The 18207-nt window shown below is 46.2% G+C and overlaps 1 protein-coding gene across 1 annotated transcript in view; it reads left to right on the top strand.

Moving 5' to 3' along the window:
- Positions 1–581: 581 nt before the first annotated feature.
- LAMC3 (laminin subunit gamma 3) overlaps positions 582–18207 on the top strand; it is a 71933-nt gene continuing 54307 nt past the window's right edge. Inside the window, exons 1-2 of the mRNA XM_082208093.1 lie at positions 582–969; positions 16282–16586. Coding sequence (XP_082064219.1) covers positions 597–969; positions 16282–16586 — 678 coding nt within the window. The 5' untranslated portion in view covers positions 582–596. The remainder of the gene's footprint in view (positions 970–16281; positions 16587–18207) is intronic.

The following is an 18207-nucleotide window of genomic DNA, read 5'->3' as shown; positions in this document are numbered from 1 at the left end:
CCCTTAACCTCCTCTTCTCCAGGCTAAACATGCCCAGCTCCCTTCCTTTGACCTGGCAGAGAAATTTTTGAGGTCAATTTGTTCAGGACCTAATCTGTGGGGTTTCAGACATGTAGTTTATATATACAGTTGTGAACATTTTTTAATAATATGAACTTTAAATTCTTATAACAATAGCACTTTAAATTTATGGTGTGAATGTGGCCTTGGAAAGTTGCTAGTACCATAAGATGTGCTGCCTCAATGAAGGGATTTATCTGAGCACAATAAAAGATTTTGGTTCTTTAGGGGCCTTTTCTCTAAGTGTCCTCCCTCCAAAACAAACAAACAAACAAACAAACAAACAAACATCCAGTCCCCTTCTCTCTTTCTTTGATCCCGAGAATTTTGGGAGGCCATTTTCACCCAGCCCTACAAAATAACCTTTGGATGTGGAGTGTGACGTTTCCATCTCCGTCCACAAGATGGAACTGGGAGAGAGAAGATCTGTGGGATTCTCTCTGCTCAGTCAGAGGAGGAGAAGGAGGGAATTGTGAGCGGCTCTTTAGAGCCTGGGATTGTGTAAAGACATTTCAGTGGCTTCTTTGAGACTGATCATGGCTGGGGTTATCTGGTGTCTGGCTTTGGTTTGGCTGGGCCTGCATCTGACCATGGGGGCCATGGATTCATGCTATGATGCCCATGGACGGGCACAGCGCTGTATGCCCATCTTTGAGAATGCCGCATTTGGGAGGCTTGCGCAGGTGTCCAACACATGTGGCTTCCCACCAGAGGATTACTGTCTCCAGATGGGAACACGAGACTCCACCACACTCTGCCACCGCTGTGATGCCGGCAGCGATGTGCTCCACCACAACGCCACCTACCTGACAGACTTTCATAGCCAGGAAGAGCCCACGTGGTGGCAGAGCCAGTCCATGGCCTTTGAGGTTCAGCACCCCAACTCAGTCAATATCACTCTTCACCTGGGTAAGTTAGAGTGACTTTGTTTTTCTCCCTTCTCCCCTGCAAATTGCAGAAATTATTTTTTAAGATGCAGCCGCCAAACGGTACATTGAAAGCACATTTTCATCTCCCAAAACCCCTGGGAACTGTTGTTTATCCTTCACAGACCTAGAACCCCCAGCACCCTTAAACTACTGTTCCCAAGTTTCTTGGGTGTGTGTGTGCTTTAAATGAATGATGTGTACACAGCCTTAATTCAGCATCACATGCAGGCAGGCTGGCAGGATGAAATTCAGGGATGAGTGGGGTGATCTCTCCTACCTATATCTGAAAGGGCGAAACCCTCCTCAGCCACTTTACCTTATTGTTTTTATCTTGGGGTCTCAGCATTTAACCTTTTATTTCTGTTAGGTTAGGGTAATGGAATTATTTAGAAAATCAACTTGCAACAAGCTTCTAAAGTTTCTATTTTAATTCAAATAAACTAACCCATATGTGCCCACTTGATAGCTGCAGTCAGTGGAACTGGCACTTTTAGAATTGCCACATAATGTTCATTCCGTGGCTGCAAGGAATGGGATCTTTTAAGGCCTCGTTTGCACTATACATTTCATTGAGTTTCACACCACTTCAAACAGAATCCTGGAAAATGTAAATTGTTAATAGAGCTGTGTTTTGTTAGGAAACCCCCTTTTCCCTCCCAGAGCAACAATATCCAGAGTGGTTTAACAGCCAAGCACTCCTCCCATGGAACTTGGGGAATTGTAGCTCTGGGAGGGGAATAGGGAGGTCTCCTAACATCACTCAGCACCCTTAAGAAACTACAGCTCCCAGGATTATTTGGCTTTTAAAGCACTATTATACTCCTTGAAATCTGTAGTGCAAATGGGGCTCTAGTTTCTGGAACTCCCTGCCTATGGATGTCAGGTGTATATCCTTGAATGTTTTTAGCACCTGATAAAAGTCTTTCGGTGGTTCGAATCCCATTGCTCAGTCCCTGCTCCTGCCAACCTAGCAGTTCAAAAGAACAAAGTGCAAGTACATAGGCTCTATTTCTGTTTTGGAATGCATGTGTTCATGTTGCAACATGTGAACATTGGAAGAGTTTGTGGTATGGTACCAGTGACCCATCTAGTGCACTATCCTGTTCTCATAGTGGCCAACCAGACGCCTCTGGGAAGCCTGCAGCCAGAACACTATTTTCCCTAGCGATTCCCAGCACTTACGATTCAGAGACATTATACAATAAGGTCTTAGAAGTAAACTATAGATAATATTGTAAGATTAAGACCTAAACCATATTTTAACTGCTGCCATAACTGTTTTGTTTATTGTTATATTTATTGTTAACTTAAACTGAATTTTATTGTGTTTCTGATTTGTTTAGTACGGTATGTGTGTCTGGTCTGGGACCGTAATAAATTCAGTTCAAATTCAGAGGCATATTGCTTCCACCTGTGACAGTGGACAATAGTCAGCCTGAAAAATTAGCAAGTAATTGAAGTGCTTCTTAAAATAATTGTTGTTGTTGTTGTTGTTGCAACTGAAGTGCTCCGTAAAAGAATAGCTGTTGCTGCTGCTGTTGTTAATTTATATACCAGTTTATTCCCTGACAGGGACTCAAGGTGGCCTACAAATAAAAAAGAGCTTAAAAAAATGTGTGTGGTCCAAAAGAATTCTAGTGAAAAAGCTTGAAAAATAGCAATAATCAATCAAATAGAAACCCATTGTTATATACTGAGCTAATGGTTTATCTCTGACAAAATAATAATTCCTCTCTGCTAAGATGGAGATGGAGAACCTGTGCTGCCCTCCCGCCACACATTACTAGACTCCAGCTCCCATCAGCCCCAGACAGCATGGCCAACAGTCAGGGATGACGGACACTAAAGTCCAGTAGCATCTGGAGGTCCACAGGTTCCCTATTACTGTGCTAAGGTCTTACCACCTTTCCCAATATTAACTGACTTGTATATATTGCTATTTCTGGGATACTAGAATTTGTTAGTGAATGTTAGCAATAAATGAATATTGGGCATATTGAAGGGAAGATAACCGCTGCAGCAATTCCCCTGAAAAGTGCCACACATGGAAATTCCTGGGTTTAGCCTAAGCAAACTAGTCTGGCTGGGCTGGTTGAATGTAAACCATTATGAAACCAGGGCCAGGCATCCACACATCAAAGAAGGTGTCTGGGTCTGCACAAAACAGGGGTTGCAAAGGTAATGGGGAGGGGCCTGAATAGCAGTTGGCATCCATCTGTCTCGAGAGACAATGGAGTGTACCTCCAGGGATGAAGTCAAATGGCTGTGTTAGAAGCACCGAAGTGACCTCCCTGGGGTGCAAGCCTGGGCAGTGTGTATTGAGGTCCTGAACTGCCGAGATGAGAAGACCACCCTCTTAAAGGTAAAGGGACCCCTGACCATTAGGACCAGTCGTGGCTGATTCTGGGGTTGCGGCGCTCATCTCGCTTTATTGGCCGAGGGAGCCGGTGGCGTACAGCTTCTGGGTCATGTGGCTGGCATGACTAAGCCGCTTCTGGCAAACCAGAGCAGCGTACGGAAATGCCGTTTACCTTCCCGCTGGAGCAGTACCTATTTATCTACTTGCACTTTGACGTGCTTTCAAACTGCTACGTTGGCAGGAGCAGGGACCGAGCAACGGGAGCTCACCCCGTCGCGGGGATTTGAACCGCCGACCTTCTGATCGGCAAGCCCTAGGCTCTGAGGTTTAACCCACAGCGCCACCAGCATCCCTAACCACCCTCTTAGCCTTGCCCTAATGCCATACAAGAATATAGAAGAAGGGTGGGGGGAGCTGACAGGAGGTGTTGCAATTGGCTATGTATTCTGGGAAGGTGAAGAAGAAAAAAGAGAGAACACCATCCAGGAGCAGGAGGCCATCAGCTATTAGGACTGGCTGGGAAGCAAGAATAAAGGGGTGGTGCTTAGGATGGCTCTGTCTGCAGTGCTGGGCTGCTATGAAGGACAAATGTCTCTTGAGATGACGATGCTGTAAGATCTGCACCCCCCTTAATCTAAACTCAGGTGTAAAGATAAAGGTAAAAGGACCACTGACCATTAGGTCCAGTCATGGCCAGCTCTGGGGTTGCGGCACTCATCTCGCTTTACTGGCCAAGGGAGCCGGTATACAGCTTCTGGGTCATGTGGTCCTGAACTGCCGAGATGAGAAGACCACCCTCTTAAAGGTAAAGGGACCCCTGACCATTAGGACCAGTCGTGGCTGATTCTGGGGTTGCGGCGCTCATCTCGCTTTATTGGCCGAGGGAGCCGGTGGCGTACAGCTTCTGGGTCATGTGGCTGGCATGACTAAGCCACTTCTGGCGAACCAGAGCGGCGCACGGAAACTGCTCCGGGCTGCTGAGACTGCCGCTGCTGCGTTTCCCGGGGACATTTGATGAAATCTGGGGACATTCCAGGGATGGAATTTTCCAGGGACTTATTCACAAATCTGGGGACTGTCCCCAGGAAACAGAGACGTCTGGTAACCCTAATTATAACTCCCACATAAGTGGGGGGATAACTGTATAGTTACTATATATTTGGTAACTATAGCAATAGCAACACACATACCATCTTGGTGCCTCGCTAGCTTTGAGCAATTTCATTATATCCTTATATCCTGTTGCCCTCCCAAATCTTGGCTCCATTGCAATTATGGAATGATCTCTGATGACTGCTAAACAAATAAGCAGTAACTGCTCTAGCCTGAATCTCTGAGGACAAAATTTTATGTGTGTGTCTATTTAGCATGGTCTATGTTTGGGGGGGCTGTACTGTTGCCCTTCCCAGATGGCAAAACTGGAGGGGGTGGGTGGAGGGTTGGAGGTTCAAGCGATGGCCATCGAGTCCCAAGGGAAGAGAGGCCCTTTAGGCCAAGAGAGTTTGGAATAGTCTGCTTCTGAAAGAGGTCACTCCTTTCCCAACCCCCTGTGAACGCGCCCACATCTGTTACAAATTGACAGGATGTTTGGACTGGCCATTCTACTTAGGATGAAAGGAGCTGGCCTAGCTCCAATCTCTGACACCTCTGTTAAACCAGACTTTCCCCCGCTTGACCCAGTACTGTGTTTCAAGGAAAAGACAATATGTGTTTTAGAGACAGCTTCTCTAAAAGCCCTTAGACATGACATGACATGGGAGGACGGGGACAGGAATGTGACTATAGTCATACCTCGGGTTGAATATGCTTCGAGTTGAGCGTGTTTGAGTTGCGCTCCGCGGCAACCCGGAAGTAACGGAGTGCGTTACTTCTGGGTTTCACCGCTTGCGCACGCGCAGACGCTCAAAATGACGTCACGCGCATGCGCAGAAGCGGCAAAAAGCGACACACACGTGTGCAGACGTGCCGTCGCTAGTTACGTTTGCTTCTAGATGCGAACGGGGCTCCGGAACGGATCCCGTTCATATCTAGAGGTACCACTGTACTAGGAACAAGCTGGTGTCCACTGAAGCAGAACTTGGTTGTCATTTGTTTCTGTTACTCCTCCCTCACAGAAAATCTGTTCCCAGAGGCCACATTTACACCATACATTTAAAGCACTATGATACTGCTTTAAGCAGAAACAGATTGCCCAAAAAGATTGAGCTATAGTGAGCTATAGTTTGTTAAAAGTGCTGAGAATCTTAAGGTGACCCCTGTTCCCCTCACAGAGTTAGAATTTCCCTGTGAAAAGGGATTGACTGTTAAACCACTCAGGGAATTGTAGCAGCAAATTGTTTGGGCTTGCCCTGGAGGAACCTGTGGCCCTCTGAGTGTTGCTTGCTTCCAACTCCCATGAGCTCCCACCAACATGGTCAATGGTGAGGGATGATAGGAGTTACAGCCTGGCAACATCTTAGTGTAGGGCTGTAGGCAATCTATGAGAGATTGCAATCCCCGCAGGCTCTGTTGGAGGTGGGAGAAGTACACATTGTCTTAGCTGAAGAACAACACATTTTCCGGCAACCGGAGCAAATTGCAGTTGAGTCTAACAGTGGCAAAGTAAATACCATTGCTATTTTTAAACAGGATGTTGAAAACTCACCAAAACACACTACCGCCTCCACAAAGGAAAGCCTATCTCTATCCCCTGCAAATAGGCTTCTCAGAGTCATCTGTGGACCACTGATACAACGAGGATGCTGAATTCGATGGTGCGATCCAGACCAGCAAAAAATCCTTACCTTCTTCCAAAGGAATCATTAATATATTGTCATTAATAAACAGTAGTATTTAGATAATATTTGGAGTATTGAAGGGGAGATTCCAGGCCAGTGGAAAAATACAGGCTAAGCTCTTTTTCCAGGTCAGGGCCTCACCCAGGATAGAGGCAGTTGACAAGAAGTGTTGATGGCCCATCCCTGAGAACACCTTGGGTCTGTGATTACTGGGGCAGTGTTATGTACTGAGTTGAATAGGACCCAAACTGAAGCAGTCTGATTGGTCCTAGAACAATAGGATCCAAATTGCAGCAGTCTGATTAGTCCCAGAACAATAGGATTCAGAATGCAGCAGTCTGATTGGTCCTAGAACAATGCAGCAGTATGATTGGTTGGCAGGAACCACCCAATCCTGCTCCAGATAGAAGTGAATCCACAACCTGATTGGCTTACAGTAGAATTCCGGAATTAGCCAATCATGTGCAGCCCATTGTGTAAATAGTGTATATAAAGCAGATACTGTGAGGGGACTTTCATTCATTCCTCCTCACCACTATGAGCTGAATAAAGAGCATGAAATCACTTTGCGACTCTGAGTGTATTTCAGGCAGAGAAAGGTTTGGGAAGGAAAATAAGACTGTGGAGGCAGACTGAAAATGAGGCAGACTGTGCTGTGAGATGGCAATGCTGTAAGATCTGCACCTCCTTCATCTAAACTCAGCTGTAAATATGTGTATTTATGTGGGGGTTACATTCTGAACCTCCGTATGCATACGTGAAATCGCATAAAATGGGGAGCACCTGGAGAGTCCTCCTGGCTCCCGAGAAGACCCATCCCAGAGCCCACAGAGGACAAGCCAGTGGCTTGCAGTTCCTACTGCTCTACCCCCCACATCAGCTGTTAGGTAGGAGGTCTCAGCAAAGCCCTGCTGTGGCACTGGCTCCTGAAGAGACCCTCCCCAGCACCCTAAGAGGACGTCCTCTTTGGGCTCTGGAGAAAGCCTCTTCTTGAGCCAAGAGGACCCTTCAGGGTGCAATTACAGGATTCACTTCCAGAATTCTGGCACGGCATATGTGCACAGTCACATGCAAACAGTGCATGTGTAAATGGGAACTTGCCTGTAATTAAGCCATATTTCTTATAGACACTACAGCCTCCTCCACATCTTGATTCTCAACAGAAACACAACCCTAGATGAGAGCCTGAAACCCGCTGTAATTGTGTGTACCTCTCAGCAGAGATTGGAGTCTTCCCTTCAATGTTCCAAATATTATCTAAATACTACCGTTAATTAATTTCCACCATTCACTAACATACTGTGGTCCCCTAGATCTATTTCAAAATTCAGCTGTTAACCATGAGAGCTAAGGATCAAACTTTGGAAGCAGAATGCGTCTAAATACTAGATGCTGAGGGGTGGGGACACAATGTTTGTTTTAAATACTAACAGCAGCCTTGTTGCTCAAAATTCCCAACAAACTCCTTCCAATCAGTTCTGTTTTGAAATCTGTGGTTAAAATCAGTGCAGTTTTGAGGACCACCAGCTTCATTTTCTGCATGAGTCACTGTTCTTGTTGGGCTCAGAAAATTGACTCATGCAGAGACACAATTCCACTGCATGAATGGATCAGGAATCCATCAAGCAGGTCTGATTGTGCATCTTCAGTTGTGCATGGGCCAACTGAAAGAACAGTGTAGTAGGGCAGTGGGATCACTTCCTCAGTGACTTAATGCTTAGCACCAGTGTTTTTCTTCTAGAAAAAGAGGTACTGGTACTGCATACCCTTCAGTATCGCCAGAAAAAAACTCACTCCTTAGCACTCACAAGAGCTTTCAATTGCTCATTGTTTTTGACGCAGAAACGCCTACAACAGACATCTCCCCCTCATCTGTTCCAGGGTTACTTGCCAATCCCCTACCCTGCCCAAGTGAGGGGCACAGAAAGTCTGTTGGTGGATTCAAAATCTCATCTTTTACTTGCTAATCAATGACAGATGCTGACGTCTACCCTTGCAGTAGCCGTTGGTTAACTCAACACATGCCTGCAAGGTTCTTGCATTGTCCCAGCTCCTTCACAGACATTTTTCATATGGGTGCAGTTAAGTGTTTGTTTCCCCCACCCCTTAGTCCCAGAATAATTGCCTTTTCTCAACATTTTGGATTCATTAGGGTCTCAAATGAGGCTAGCTGATTGTGCCGTCTTTTTTCATCGCAAATAATTTTGCAGCGGGGAAGTGGCTCTTCACTGGTTGCATTCTTTCCCTTGCGGCTGACAAAAGATTTGGTGGTTGTTGTCTTTTTATAAAAAAATAAAAAATATGAACGCTGGATGAAGGAACTGAGAAATCCTGTTTCTGCTCACCACAAGGGGAAACAGACACTGTGTCACCTTCTTTCCAACCCAAAAAATGGCTAGCAGTGCACATGTTGATCTAATTCTTGAGGACTATTTTCGGCAGGCTGGCGTCACTGTGCAGCACCCTCAGGCTCTGACGCAGTCCCTTGAAAGGTCACTGAAACTTAGAGGGGGAAATGTCTGTCCCTGAAAGGAAAAGTGAAGTGGATAGGTAGCAGGGCAACTTAGAGGTCCCCGCGAACCAACAGTGGGAATGAAAGGAATTAGTGGTTGAGCTGCAAACAGGGGTCGGTGGCTTTGGCCTTTCACCTGCCGCTATATGTTGTTGTTGTTGTTTAGTCGTTTAGTCATGTCCGACTCTTCGTGACCCCATGGACCAGAGCAAGCCAGGCACTCCAGGCACTACATACTTCCCACCAAATATTTTCCACTGAAAGAATAAGGCCCCACTCTGCACTATACATTTAAAGCACTATAGTATCACTTTAAACCATGGGTAGGCAAACTAAGGCCTGGGGGCCGGATCCTGGCCCAATCGCTTTCTAAATCCGGCCCACAGACGGTCCGGGAATCAGCGTGTTTTTACATGAGTAGAATGTATCCTTTTATTTAAAATGCATCTCTGGGCTATTTGTGGGGCCTGCCTGGTGTTTTTACATGAGTAGAATGTTTGTTTTTACAGTGGTACCTTGGATTACATACACTTCAGGTTGCATATGCTTCAGGTTACAGACTCTGCTAACCCAGAAATAGTACCTCGGGTTAAGAACTTTGCTTCAGGATGAGAACAGAAATCATGCTCCGGGGGCAGCAGGAGGCCCCATTAGCTAAAGTGGTGCTTCAGGTTAAGAACAGTTTCAGGTTCAGAACGGACCTCCGGAACAAATTAAGTACATAGCCCGAGGTACCACTGTATTTAAAATGCATCTCTGGGTTATTTGTGGGGCATAGGAATTCGTTCATACTTTCCCCCCAAAATATAGACCGCTGCCCCCCCCCAAGGTCTGAGGGACAGTGGGCGGACCCCCTGCTGAAAAAGTTTTGAAATATACTCAGAGTCGCAAAGTGATTTCATGCTCTTTATTCAGCTCATAGTGGTGAGGAGGAATGAATGGAAGTCCCCTCACAGTATCTGCTTTATATACATTATTTACACAATGGGCTGCACATGATTGGCTAATTCCAGAATTCTACTGTAAGCCAATCAGGTTGTGGATTCACTTCTATCTGGAGCAGGATTGGGTGGTTCCTGCCAACCAATCATACGGCTGCATTGTTCTAGGACCAATCAGATTGCTGCATTCTGAATCCTATTGTTCTAGGACCAATCAGACTGCTGCATTTTGGATCCTATTGTTCTAGGACCAGTCAGACTGCTGCAGTTTGGATCCTATTCAACTCAGTACATAACAAGTTTGCTGACCCTTGCTTTAAACTATGGGTTGGCAAACTAAGGCCCGGGCCGAATCCGGCCCAATCGGACGGTCCTGGAATCAGCATGTTTTTACATGAGTAGAATGTGTGCTTTTATTTAAAATGCATCTCTGGATTATTTGTGGGGCATGGGAATTGGTTCATCCCCCCCCCCCAATATATATATATATATATATATATATATATATATATATATATATATGCTTTCGTAGATTTTCACGGGTACAGGAATGCAGGTTTTGGTGTCTTCGGGTGTCTTCCCGTGTAAGAGTCGGGGTGTCTGTGCGACGTTTCGACGAGGTCTCACTCGTCATCTTCAGGCTGGTGCTTTCGGCTTCTTGTTACTGGAACAGAGCAGAATCTGGTGTTTGAGTTCCTATAAATACTGTGGAGGGGTGTGGTGTATAGCCTCCAACGTTCTGGGCAGAGAGGAAGTTCCTAGATTAGTGTGCCTCTTCTTCTTTTGTTCCTTAATTACTTGAGGGATATCTTGAGTGATTTCATGAGTGATATTCTGAATACCACTGGGTGGGTCATTAAGTGTAGATTAGTTGCTAAAGCTTTTGTGTCTTGACCTCTTGAGCTTGTGAAGAGTTTTTCTGAGAAGATGGCTGTGCTGCATTTAGTTGTGCTCTGGCTTGGCTTCGTGTATAGGGGCGAGCTGTGGAACATCACCACAAGAGAATAATCATGGAAGCCATCGAGATAGAGAAACACCCTCACAACATGAACAAGCGTGACGACACGTCCCGCCTGCCAGACATCTGGAAATTAGCCCTCCCCACAAAAACCGACACCAGAACCAGAGGCACACAGAACGCCGTCACCAATCAACCACACCAGACCCAAACCCAGACCCTCTCCACAGACATATTACAGACTCCATCCAGTAGCCAAACTATAGTGGCACCTCCGGATGCTGCACCCCCCTGCAATCCCTACACAGATCTGGCTGGCACAAGGCACAAAACCACAGCTCGCCCCTATACACGAAGCCAAGCCAGAGCACAACTAAATGCAGCACAGCCATCTTCTCAGAAAAACTCTTCACAAGCTCAAGAGGTCAAGACACAAAAGCTTTAGCAACTAATCTACACTTAATGACCCACCCAGTGGTATTCAGAATATCACTCATGAAATCACTCAAGATATCCCTCAAGTAATTAAGGAACAAAAGAAGAAGAGGCACACTAATCTAGGAACTTCCTCTCTGCCCAGAACGTTGGAGGCTATACACCACACCCCTCCACAGTATTTATAGGAACTCAAACACCAGATTCTGCTCTGTTCCAGTAACAAGAAGCCGAAAGCACCAGCCTGAAGATGACGAGTGAGACCTCGTCGAAACGTCGCACAGACACCCCGACTCTTACACGGGAAGACACCCGAAGACACCAAAACCTGCATATATATATATATATATATATATATATATATATATATATGCTTTCGTAGATTTTCACGGGTACAGGAATGCAGGTTTTGGTGTCTTCGGGTGTTTTCCCGTGTAAGAGTCGGGGTGTCTGTGCGACGTTTCGACGAGGTCTCACTCGTCATCTTCAGGCTGGTGCTTTCGGCTTCTTGTTACTGGAACAGAGCTCTGTTCCAGTAACAAGAAGCCGAAAGCACCAGCCTGAAGATGACGAGTGAGACCTCGTCGAAACGTCGCACAGACACCCCGACTCTTACACGGGAAAACACCCGAAGACACCAAAACCTGCATATATATATATATATATATATATATATATATATATATGCTTTCGTAGATTTTCACGGGTACAGGAATGCAGGTTTTGGTGTCTTCGGGTGTCTTCCCGTGTAAGAGTCGGGGTGTCTGTGCGACGTTTCGACGAGGTCTCACTCGTCATCTTCAGGCTGGTGCTTTCGGCTTCTTGTTACTGGAACAGAGCAGAGTCTGGTGTTTGAGTTCCTATAAATACTGTTGAGGGGTGTGGTGTATAGCCTCCAACGTTCTGGGCAGAGAGGAAGTTCCTAGATTAGTGTGCCTTTTCTTCTTTTGTTCCTTAATTACTTGAGGGATATCTTGGGTGATTTCATGAGTGATATTCTGAATACCACTGGGTGGGTCATTAAGTGTAGATTAGTTGCTAAAGCTTTCGTGTCTTGACCTCTTGAGCTTGTGAAGAGTTTTTCTGAGAAGATGGCTGTGCTGCATTTAGTTGTGCTCTGGCTTGGCTTCGTGTATAGGGGCGAGCTGTGGTTTTGTGCCTTGTGCCAGCCAGATCTGTGTAGGGATTGCAGGGGGGTGCAGCATCCGGAGGTGCCACTATAGTTTGGCTACTGGATGGAGTCTGTAATATGTCTGTGGAGAGGGTCTGGGTTTGGGTCTGGTGTGGTTGATTGGTGACGGCGTTCTGTGTGCCTATGGTTCTGGTGTCGGTTTTTGTGGGGAGGGCTAATTTCCAGATGTCTGGCAGGCGGGACGTGTCGTCACGCTTGTTCATGTTGTGAGGGTGTTTCTCTATCTCGATGGCTTCCATGATTATTCTCTTGTGGTGATGTTCCATGTTAAAGAGCAATTTGGAATCTGCAAAATTAATTTCGTGTCCTGTTTCTTTCATGTGTTGGAAAAGAGAGGAAGTTTTTTCTTCTTTTTTGACGGCATTCTTGTGTTCTGCGATACGTGCATTTATTCGTCTGTTTGTTTGTCCAATGTACGTGGCTGGGCAGACTTTGCAGGGTATTTCATAGACCCCTTGGTTTTCCAGCTGGATTTTGTCTTTTGGGTTTCTGAGGATATTGGCTATTTTTTGGTTGGTGCAGAAGACTGTTTTGATATTGTGTTTATGGAGGATTTTGCTGATTTTGTCTGTAGTGCCCTTGATATAAGGAAGGAGGGCCATGCCATTGTTTTCTTCTGTGTCTTGGTTTTTGGGGGGTGTTTCTTTTTGGATTAGCTTCGTAACCCTGTTTTTCTGGTATCCATTGGCGATTAACACATTTGAGAGATTCTGTAACTCAGTTGTCAAGTGGTCTTTGTCAGCCAGGCGTTTGGTTCTGGAGATGAGAGTCTTGGCTACGGAGTTTATTTGTGCAGGGTGGTGGTGTGATTGTGCATGTAAGTAGCGGTTGGTGTGTGTTTTTTTCCGGTAGATAGTGTGTCCTAGGGAGCCATCAGGTTTTTTGTAGATTAGGACGTCAAGAAAGGGGAGTTGGTTGTTGTCTTCTATTTCCATAGTGAATTGTATTTTGGGGTGTAGGCTGTTGAGATGTGTGAGGAAGCTATCTAGTTTTTCTTTCCCGTGTGGCCAAATTACAAAGGTGTCGTCAACATATCTGAGCCAAAGTTTGGGTTTGTGTTCTGACTTGTCTAAAGCATTGGTTTCAAAGTGTTCCATGTACAAATTTGCGATGACCGGTGAGAGGGGTGATCCCATAGGTGCTCCTTCTATCTGTTTGTATCTTTGTCCATTGTGGATGAAGTACGTGTTGGTTAGGCAGTGGTTGGTCAGGTCCAGGATGTATTTGGGGGGGTTGTATTTGTTTTGAATGGCTGTCAAGGCTTCATTAATGGGCACTTGAGTGAAGAGAGATACAACATCGAAGCTCACAAGTAGGTCATCGGGATGTAGGTATTGTTTCTTTATTGTTTCTATGAACTGGAAGGAGTTAGTAACGTGTGAAGCGATGGATTCTGCATAGGGCTGAAGTTGCTTAGCGAGAAATTTAGCGAGATTTTGTAGAGGTGAGCCTCTACAATGAAGCCTTGACAGCCATTCAAAACAAATACAACCCCCCCAAATACATCCTGGACCTGACCAACCACTGCCTAACCAACACAAACAGATAGAAGGAGCCAGACATCTGCCAGACATCTGGAAATTAGCCCTCCCCACAAAAACCGACACCAGAACCATAGGCACACAGAACGCCGTCACCAATCAACCACACCAGACCCAAACCCAGACCCTCTCCACAGACATATTACAGACTCCATCCAGTAGCCAAACTATAGTGGCACCTCCGGATGCTGCACCCCCCTGCAATCCCTACACAGATCTGGCTGGCACAAGGCACAAAACCACAGCTCGCCCCTATACACGAAGCCAAGCCAGAGCACAACTAAATGCAGCACAGCCATCTTCTCAGAAAAACTCTTCACAAGCTCAAGAGGTCAAGACACGAAAGCTTTAGCAACTAATCTACACTTAATGACCCACCCAGTGGTATTCAGAATATCACTCATGAAATCACCCAAGATATCCCTCAAGTAATTAAGGAACAAAAGAAGAAAAGGCACACTAATCTAGGAACTTCCTCTCTGCCCAGAACGTTGGAGGCTATACACCACACCCCTCAACAGTATTTATAGGAACTCAAACACCAGACTCTGCTCTGTTCCAGTAACAAGAAGCCGAAAGCACCAGCCTGAAGATGACGAGTGAGACCTCGTCGAAACGTCGCACAGACACCCCGACTCTTACACGGGAAGACACCCGAAGACACCAAAACCTGCATATATATATATATATATATATATATATATATATATATATATATAGTGCGGGCCCCCCACAAGGTCTGAGGGGCAGCAGACTGGCCCACCACTGAAAAGTTTGCTGACCCCTGCTTTAAACAGCCATGGCTTCCTCCCACCCACCAAATATTCCTGGGAACTGTAGCTTGTTCTGTGTGGTGAGAGTTAATAATAATAATAATAATAATTTTTTATTTATACCCCGCCCTCCCCAGCCAAGGCCGGGCTCAGAGCGGCTTACAAGCAATAATAAAAACAAGATGAATGATTACAACTTAAAAACAAAAATAAAATACATTAAAATAATGGAATATTAAAATGTAGCCTCATTGCAGGAGAAGGAAAAGAAAAAAGAAAATGGGGGGGAGGGAATCAAATTGGCTCCAAGCCAAAGGCCAGGCGGAACAACTCTGTCTTACAGGCCCTGCGGAAAGAAATCAGATCCTGCAGGGCCCTGGTCTCATGAGACAGAGCGTTCCACCAAGTTGGGGCCAGTGCTGAAAAGGCCCTGGCTCTGGTTGAAGCCAATCTAACTTCCTTAGGGCCTGGGACCACTAGGGTGTTGTTATTTATGGACCTTGAGGCTCTCCGTGGGGCATACCAGGCGAGGCGGTCCCGTAGGTACGAGGGTCCTAGGCCGTGAAGGGCTTTAAAGGTCAAAAGCAGAGTTGTTAGAATAACGCTACTCCTCTCAAAGCTACAATTCCTAGAGTTCCCTGTGAAGATGGATTGGGTTTTGATACCCAGAACATAAAGTCAATTCACATGATGTGACAGTAAGACCTCTGAAGCCCAGCCAGCAGTACCCCACATTAACAGGAACAAGCATTCTACAACATGCCAAAGAATCCTCTGGGAAGTTCTGAGTTTCCTCAGCAGATGAACTGATGCGGGCAAGGGTGTAACTATTTTTTGTTTTTGTTGTTTTAAACCCTCTGATTGCTATAACTGCATTATGGCCCTTAATGATTTAATCCGTTCCAGCTGCTTTTTCCATCTTTTGCTGGCACGGAACAGCCCTGATGCCACTGCGCCATGATGCTTTCTGTGGATGAAAGACCTTTGCTTGTTGATTTAGGGCAGAAGAAGGAGAAGAAGAAATAAACATTCACATTTAGATCCAAGAGATAGCGGGGAAAGTGGAACTCTCTGTGTTTTATTCCAAGAACACTAGACGGTCCTGCCGAGACATAGAGATGCTGGAGAAAATTGATTCAGTTCACAGTTAAAGGCAAACTGGCCATAATTTGTACTAACCGTAACTTAGCCATCCTTCAAAATGCTCAAAATCTTGCATTGCAGTTCTCAAACCAAGTTACGTACACAAAAAACCGTAAGTGATGGTCATGTGTGCAGGAAAATGCATAGATTAGTAAAAATATTTTTTTTTAATGCATTATTTTAAGGGAAATTTATTGCAAAAGTGTGTACATTAGGCAAAATTATATACAGACAAGTGTATTAGGAAATTTTCTCCCTAAGATGCTGGTGAATTTTCATGGGGACTTGTTAAAAAAAAGATATTCACAAAATGATGTGGAAATGTGGAGAAATGAGTTTAAGACTGGAAAAACAAGAAACTGAAATTGACAGATTCTCCTATCCCCAGCTGATAGGTTTTCCAGGAAAGGAGTGAGCAGAATGTTTATAAGCAAGGTAATATTTTTTTTTTTAGAAGAGACAATAGGGCACATCAACAAAAAGGTTGTAGCATGGAGTGTTCCCTGTTCAGGGACAGGGTGATGACTGGCCAAATAACAAATCTCCCCTATGGATGAGGAGAATTTATCACTTTAACAAAAAGAGCCCATCCGAAGATAAAGAGTGATTAAAGTGCAGCACTTAAGAATACTTGACCATTCTTTATTTTCTCCCCTTTTAGGAAAATCTTATGAAATCACCTACGTGAGGTTGAAATTTCACACCAGCCGCCCAGAGAGCTTTGCCATCTATAAGCGGAGCCATTCTAACAGCCCCTGGATCCCTTACCAGTATTACAGCGCCTCGTGTGAGAAGACATACAGGAAGCCAGAAGGACAGTTCTTGCGGCCTGGCCAAGATGAGCGGGTGGCGCTCTGTACAGACGAGTTCAGCGACATTTCCCCACTGAGTGGGGGAAATGTGGCCTTCTCCACACTTGAAGGCCGGCCTAGTGCCTACAGCTTTGACCAGAGTCCCATTCTCCAGGTACAAATCTCTGGGTGGGTGGTCCCTTAACACAAGGACAACGGCCTGATAGTATCATCAGGAAACACTGCAGAACAAAATACAGTGGTACCTCGGGTTACAGATGCTTCAGGTTACAGTCACTTCAGGTTACAGACTCCGCTAACCCAGAAATAGTACATCGGGTTAAGAACTTTGCTTCAGGATGAGAACAGAAATTGGGTGGCAGCAGTGCGGTGGCAGTGGGAGGCCCCATTAGCTAAAGTGGTACTGAAGGAGGAGAGGACAGGTTAGGATACCCTAAAACCTGTGCAGTCACCCCCTCCCCCCACCAGGCAGGCCTCAAGCCTCAAGACTTTTCAAAATTACTTTCTCACTCCCACTTCCCTCCCCCGGGCGCAATGCTCTTCCCACCCGTCGAAAAGGCTACAGTACCTCAGGTTAAGAACAGTTTCAGGTTAAGAACAGACCTCCAGAACGAATTAAGTTCTTAACCCGAGGTACCACTCTAGAATAAATCCACCAGAAAGGCACTATGATTTTGTGAAGAACATGTTGCAGAATTTGCCTGCAATAAAAGACCAGCCTGGAGGGGCCTGGCATCTGGAAGGCCACAGGTTCCCCAATCTTGGAACTGTGTTTCAGTTTAACTTCACCCATCCATCCATGCAGGCAGGGTGAGGCAAAACAGGAAGGTGCCGGCCTACCAGTGCAGCTCCCCACAAACCTCCCTTACCTTGGTCAGGCAGCAGTGTCCACAGTGTGATGGTGGTTTCCAGCAAGATTTTGCGGTATACAGGAGTTATTGCGAGATTTTGGTGAGATCTTGAGAGACCTTGCCAGAACCTGCTACTGCCACTTTATGCTCTCTTTAGGTTCTGCTGCCTGAAGTGGCTGCCTCAGTCAGCCCCATAGGTGGACTGGCCCTGCACCTAGGAAGTCCGTTGGTTTCAGTTGGCCACAGCAGTTGTTTTCAGTCAGTGTGCCATGGCAACCTGGGTGCCTTGAACAATGCTCTGCTCCTCTCCCCCCCCCCCATGCCCTCTCACATCTCTGTCTCCCAAAGACTTTCACAGCTGTTTGTTTCATCCCCAGCCACACGCTCCCCTGGCAAATGGTACCTCTGGGGCTGGCCAGGGGGTACTGGTTGCCAGGAGCTAAGGTGACCTTGGAGTAGGCAAGCAAGCAAGCGTTTGCTGTGTGCAAGGCCTGCCTGGGAGCTGAGTGCCTGGTGCTGAAGGGGAGCCTTTCTGCCAAGCAGGCCTGGCAGTGCCTGCTGCTGCCATTGCTGCCTCCCAAGGTACTGGCCTCACATTCACCTTTGGCCAGTCTCTGTTGGGCCACTAAGGCTGGGGGCATCCTTGTCCCAGGCCCCGGTGGGGCAACGTGAGGAGGCACCTCTTTTGGGTACAGGAGGGGTAGCAGCTGTCCAGGGGACTCCCAAGAAGAGGGGAGAGAGGAGGCTGAGGGAACAGTCCACAAGGGAAAGTGTTTGAAAAGGGGTGAGGGGTTGCTGGCTCTGCAGGCAAGGGGTGACATAACTGGGCTCATAGGTCCCTCAGGGGTGTCACAGAAACAATGTAACTGGTCACGGGTGCTGTGGACTGAAAAAGACTGTACCTCTGGGGTACAGTCCACTGGG

The sequence above is a fragment of the Podarcis vaucheri genome (assembly GCF_965113315.1).
Source record: "Podarcis vaucheri genome assembly, chromosome: Z".
Lineage (NCBI taxonomy): Eukaryota > Metazoa > Chordata > Lepidosauria > Squamata > Lacertidae > Podarcis > Podarcis vaucheri.
Note: the sequence above shows the minus strand (reverse complement) of the source record. Positions and strands in the feature narration are given on the sequence as shown.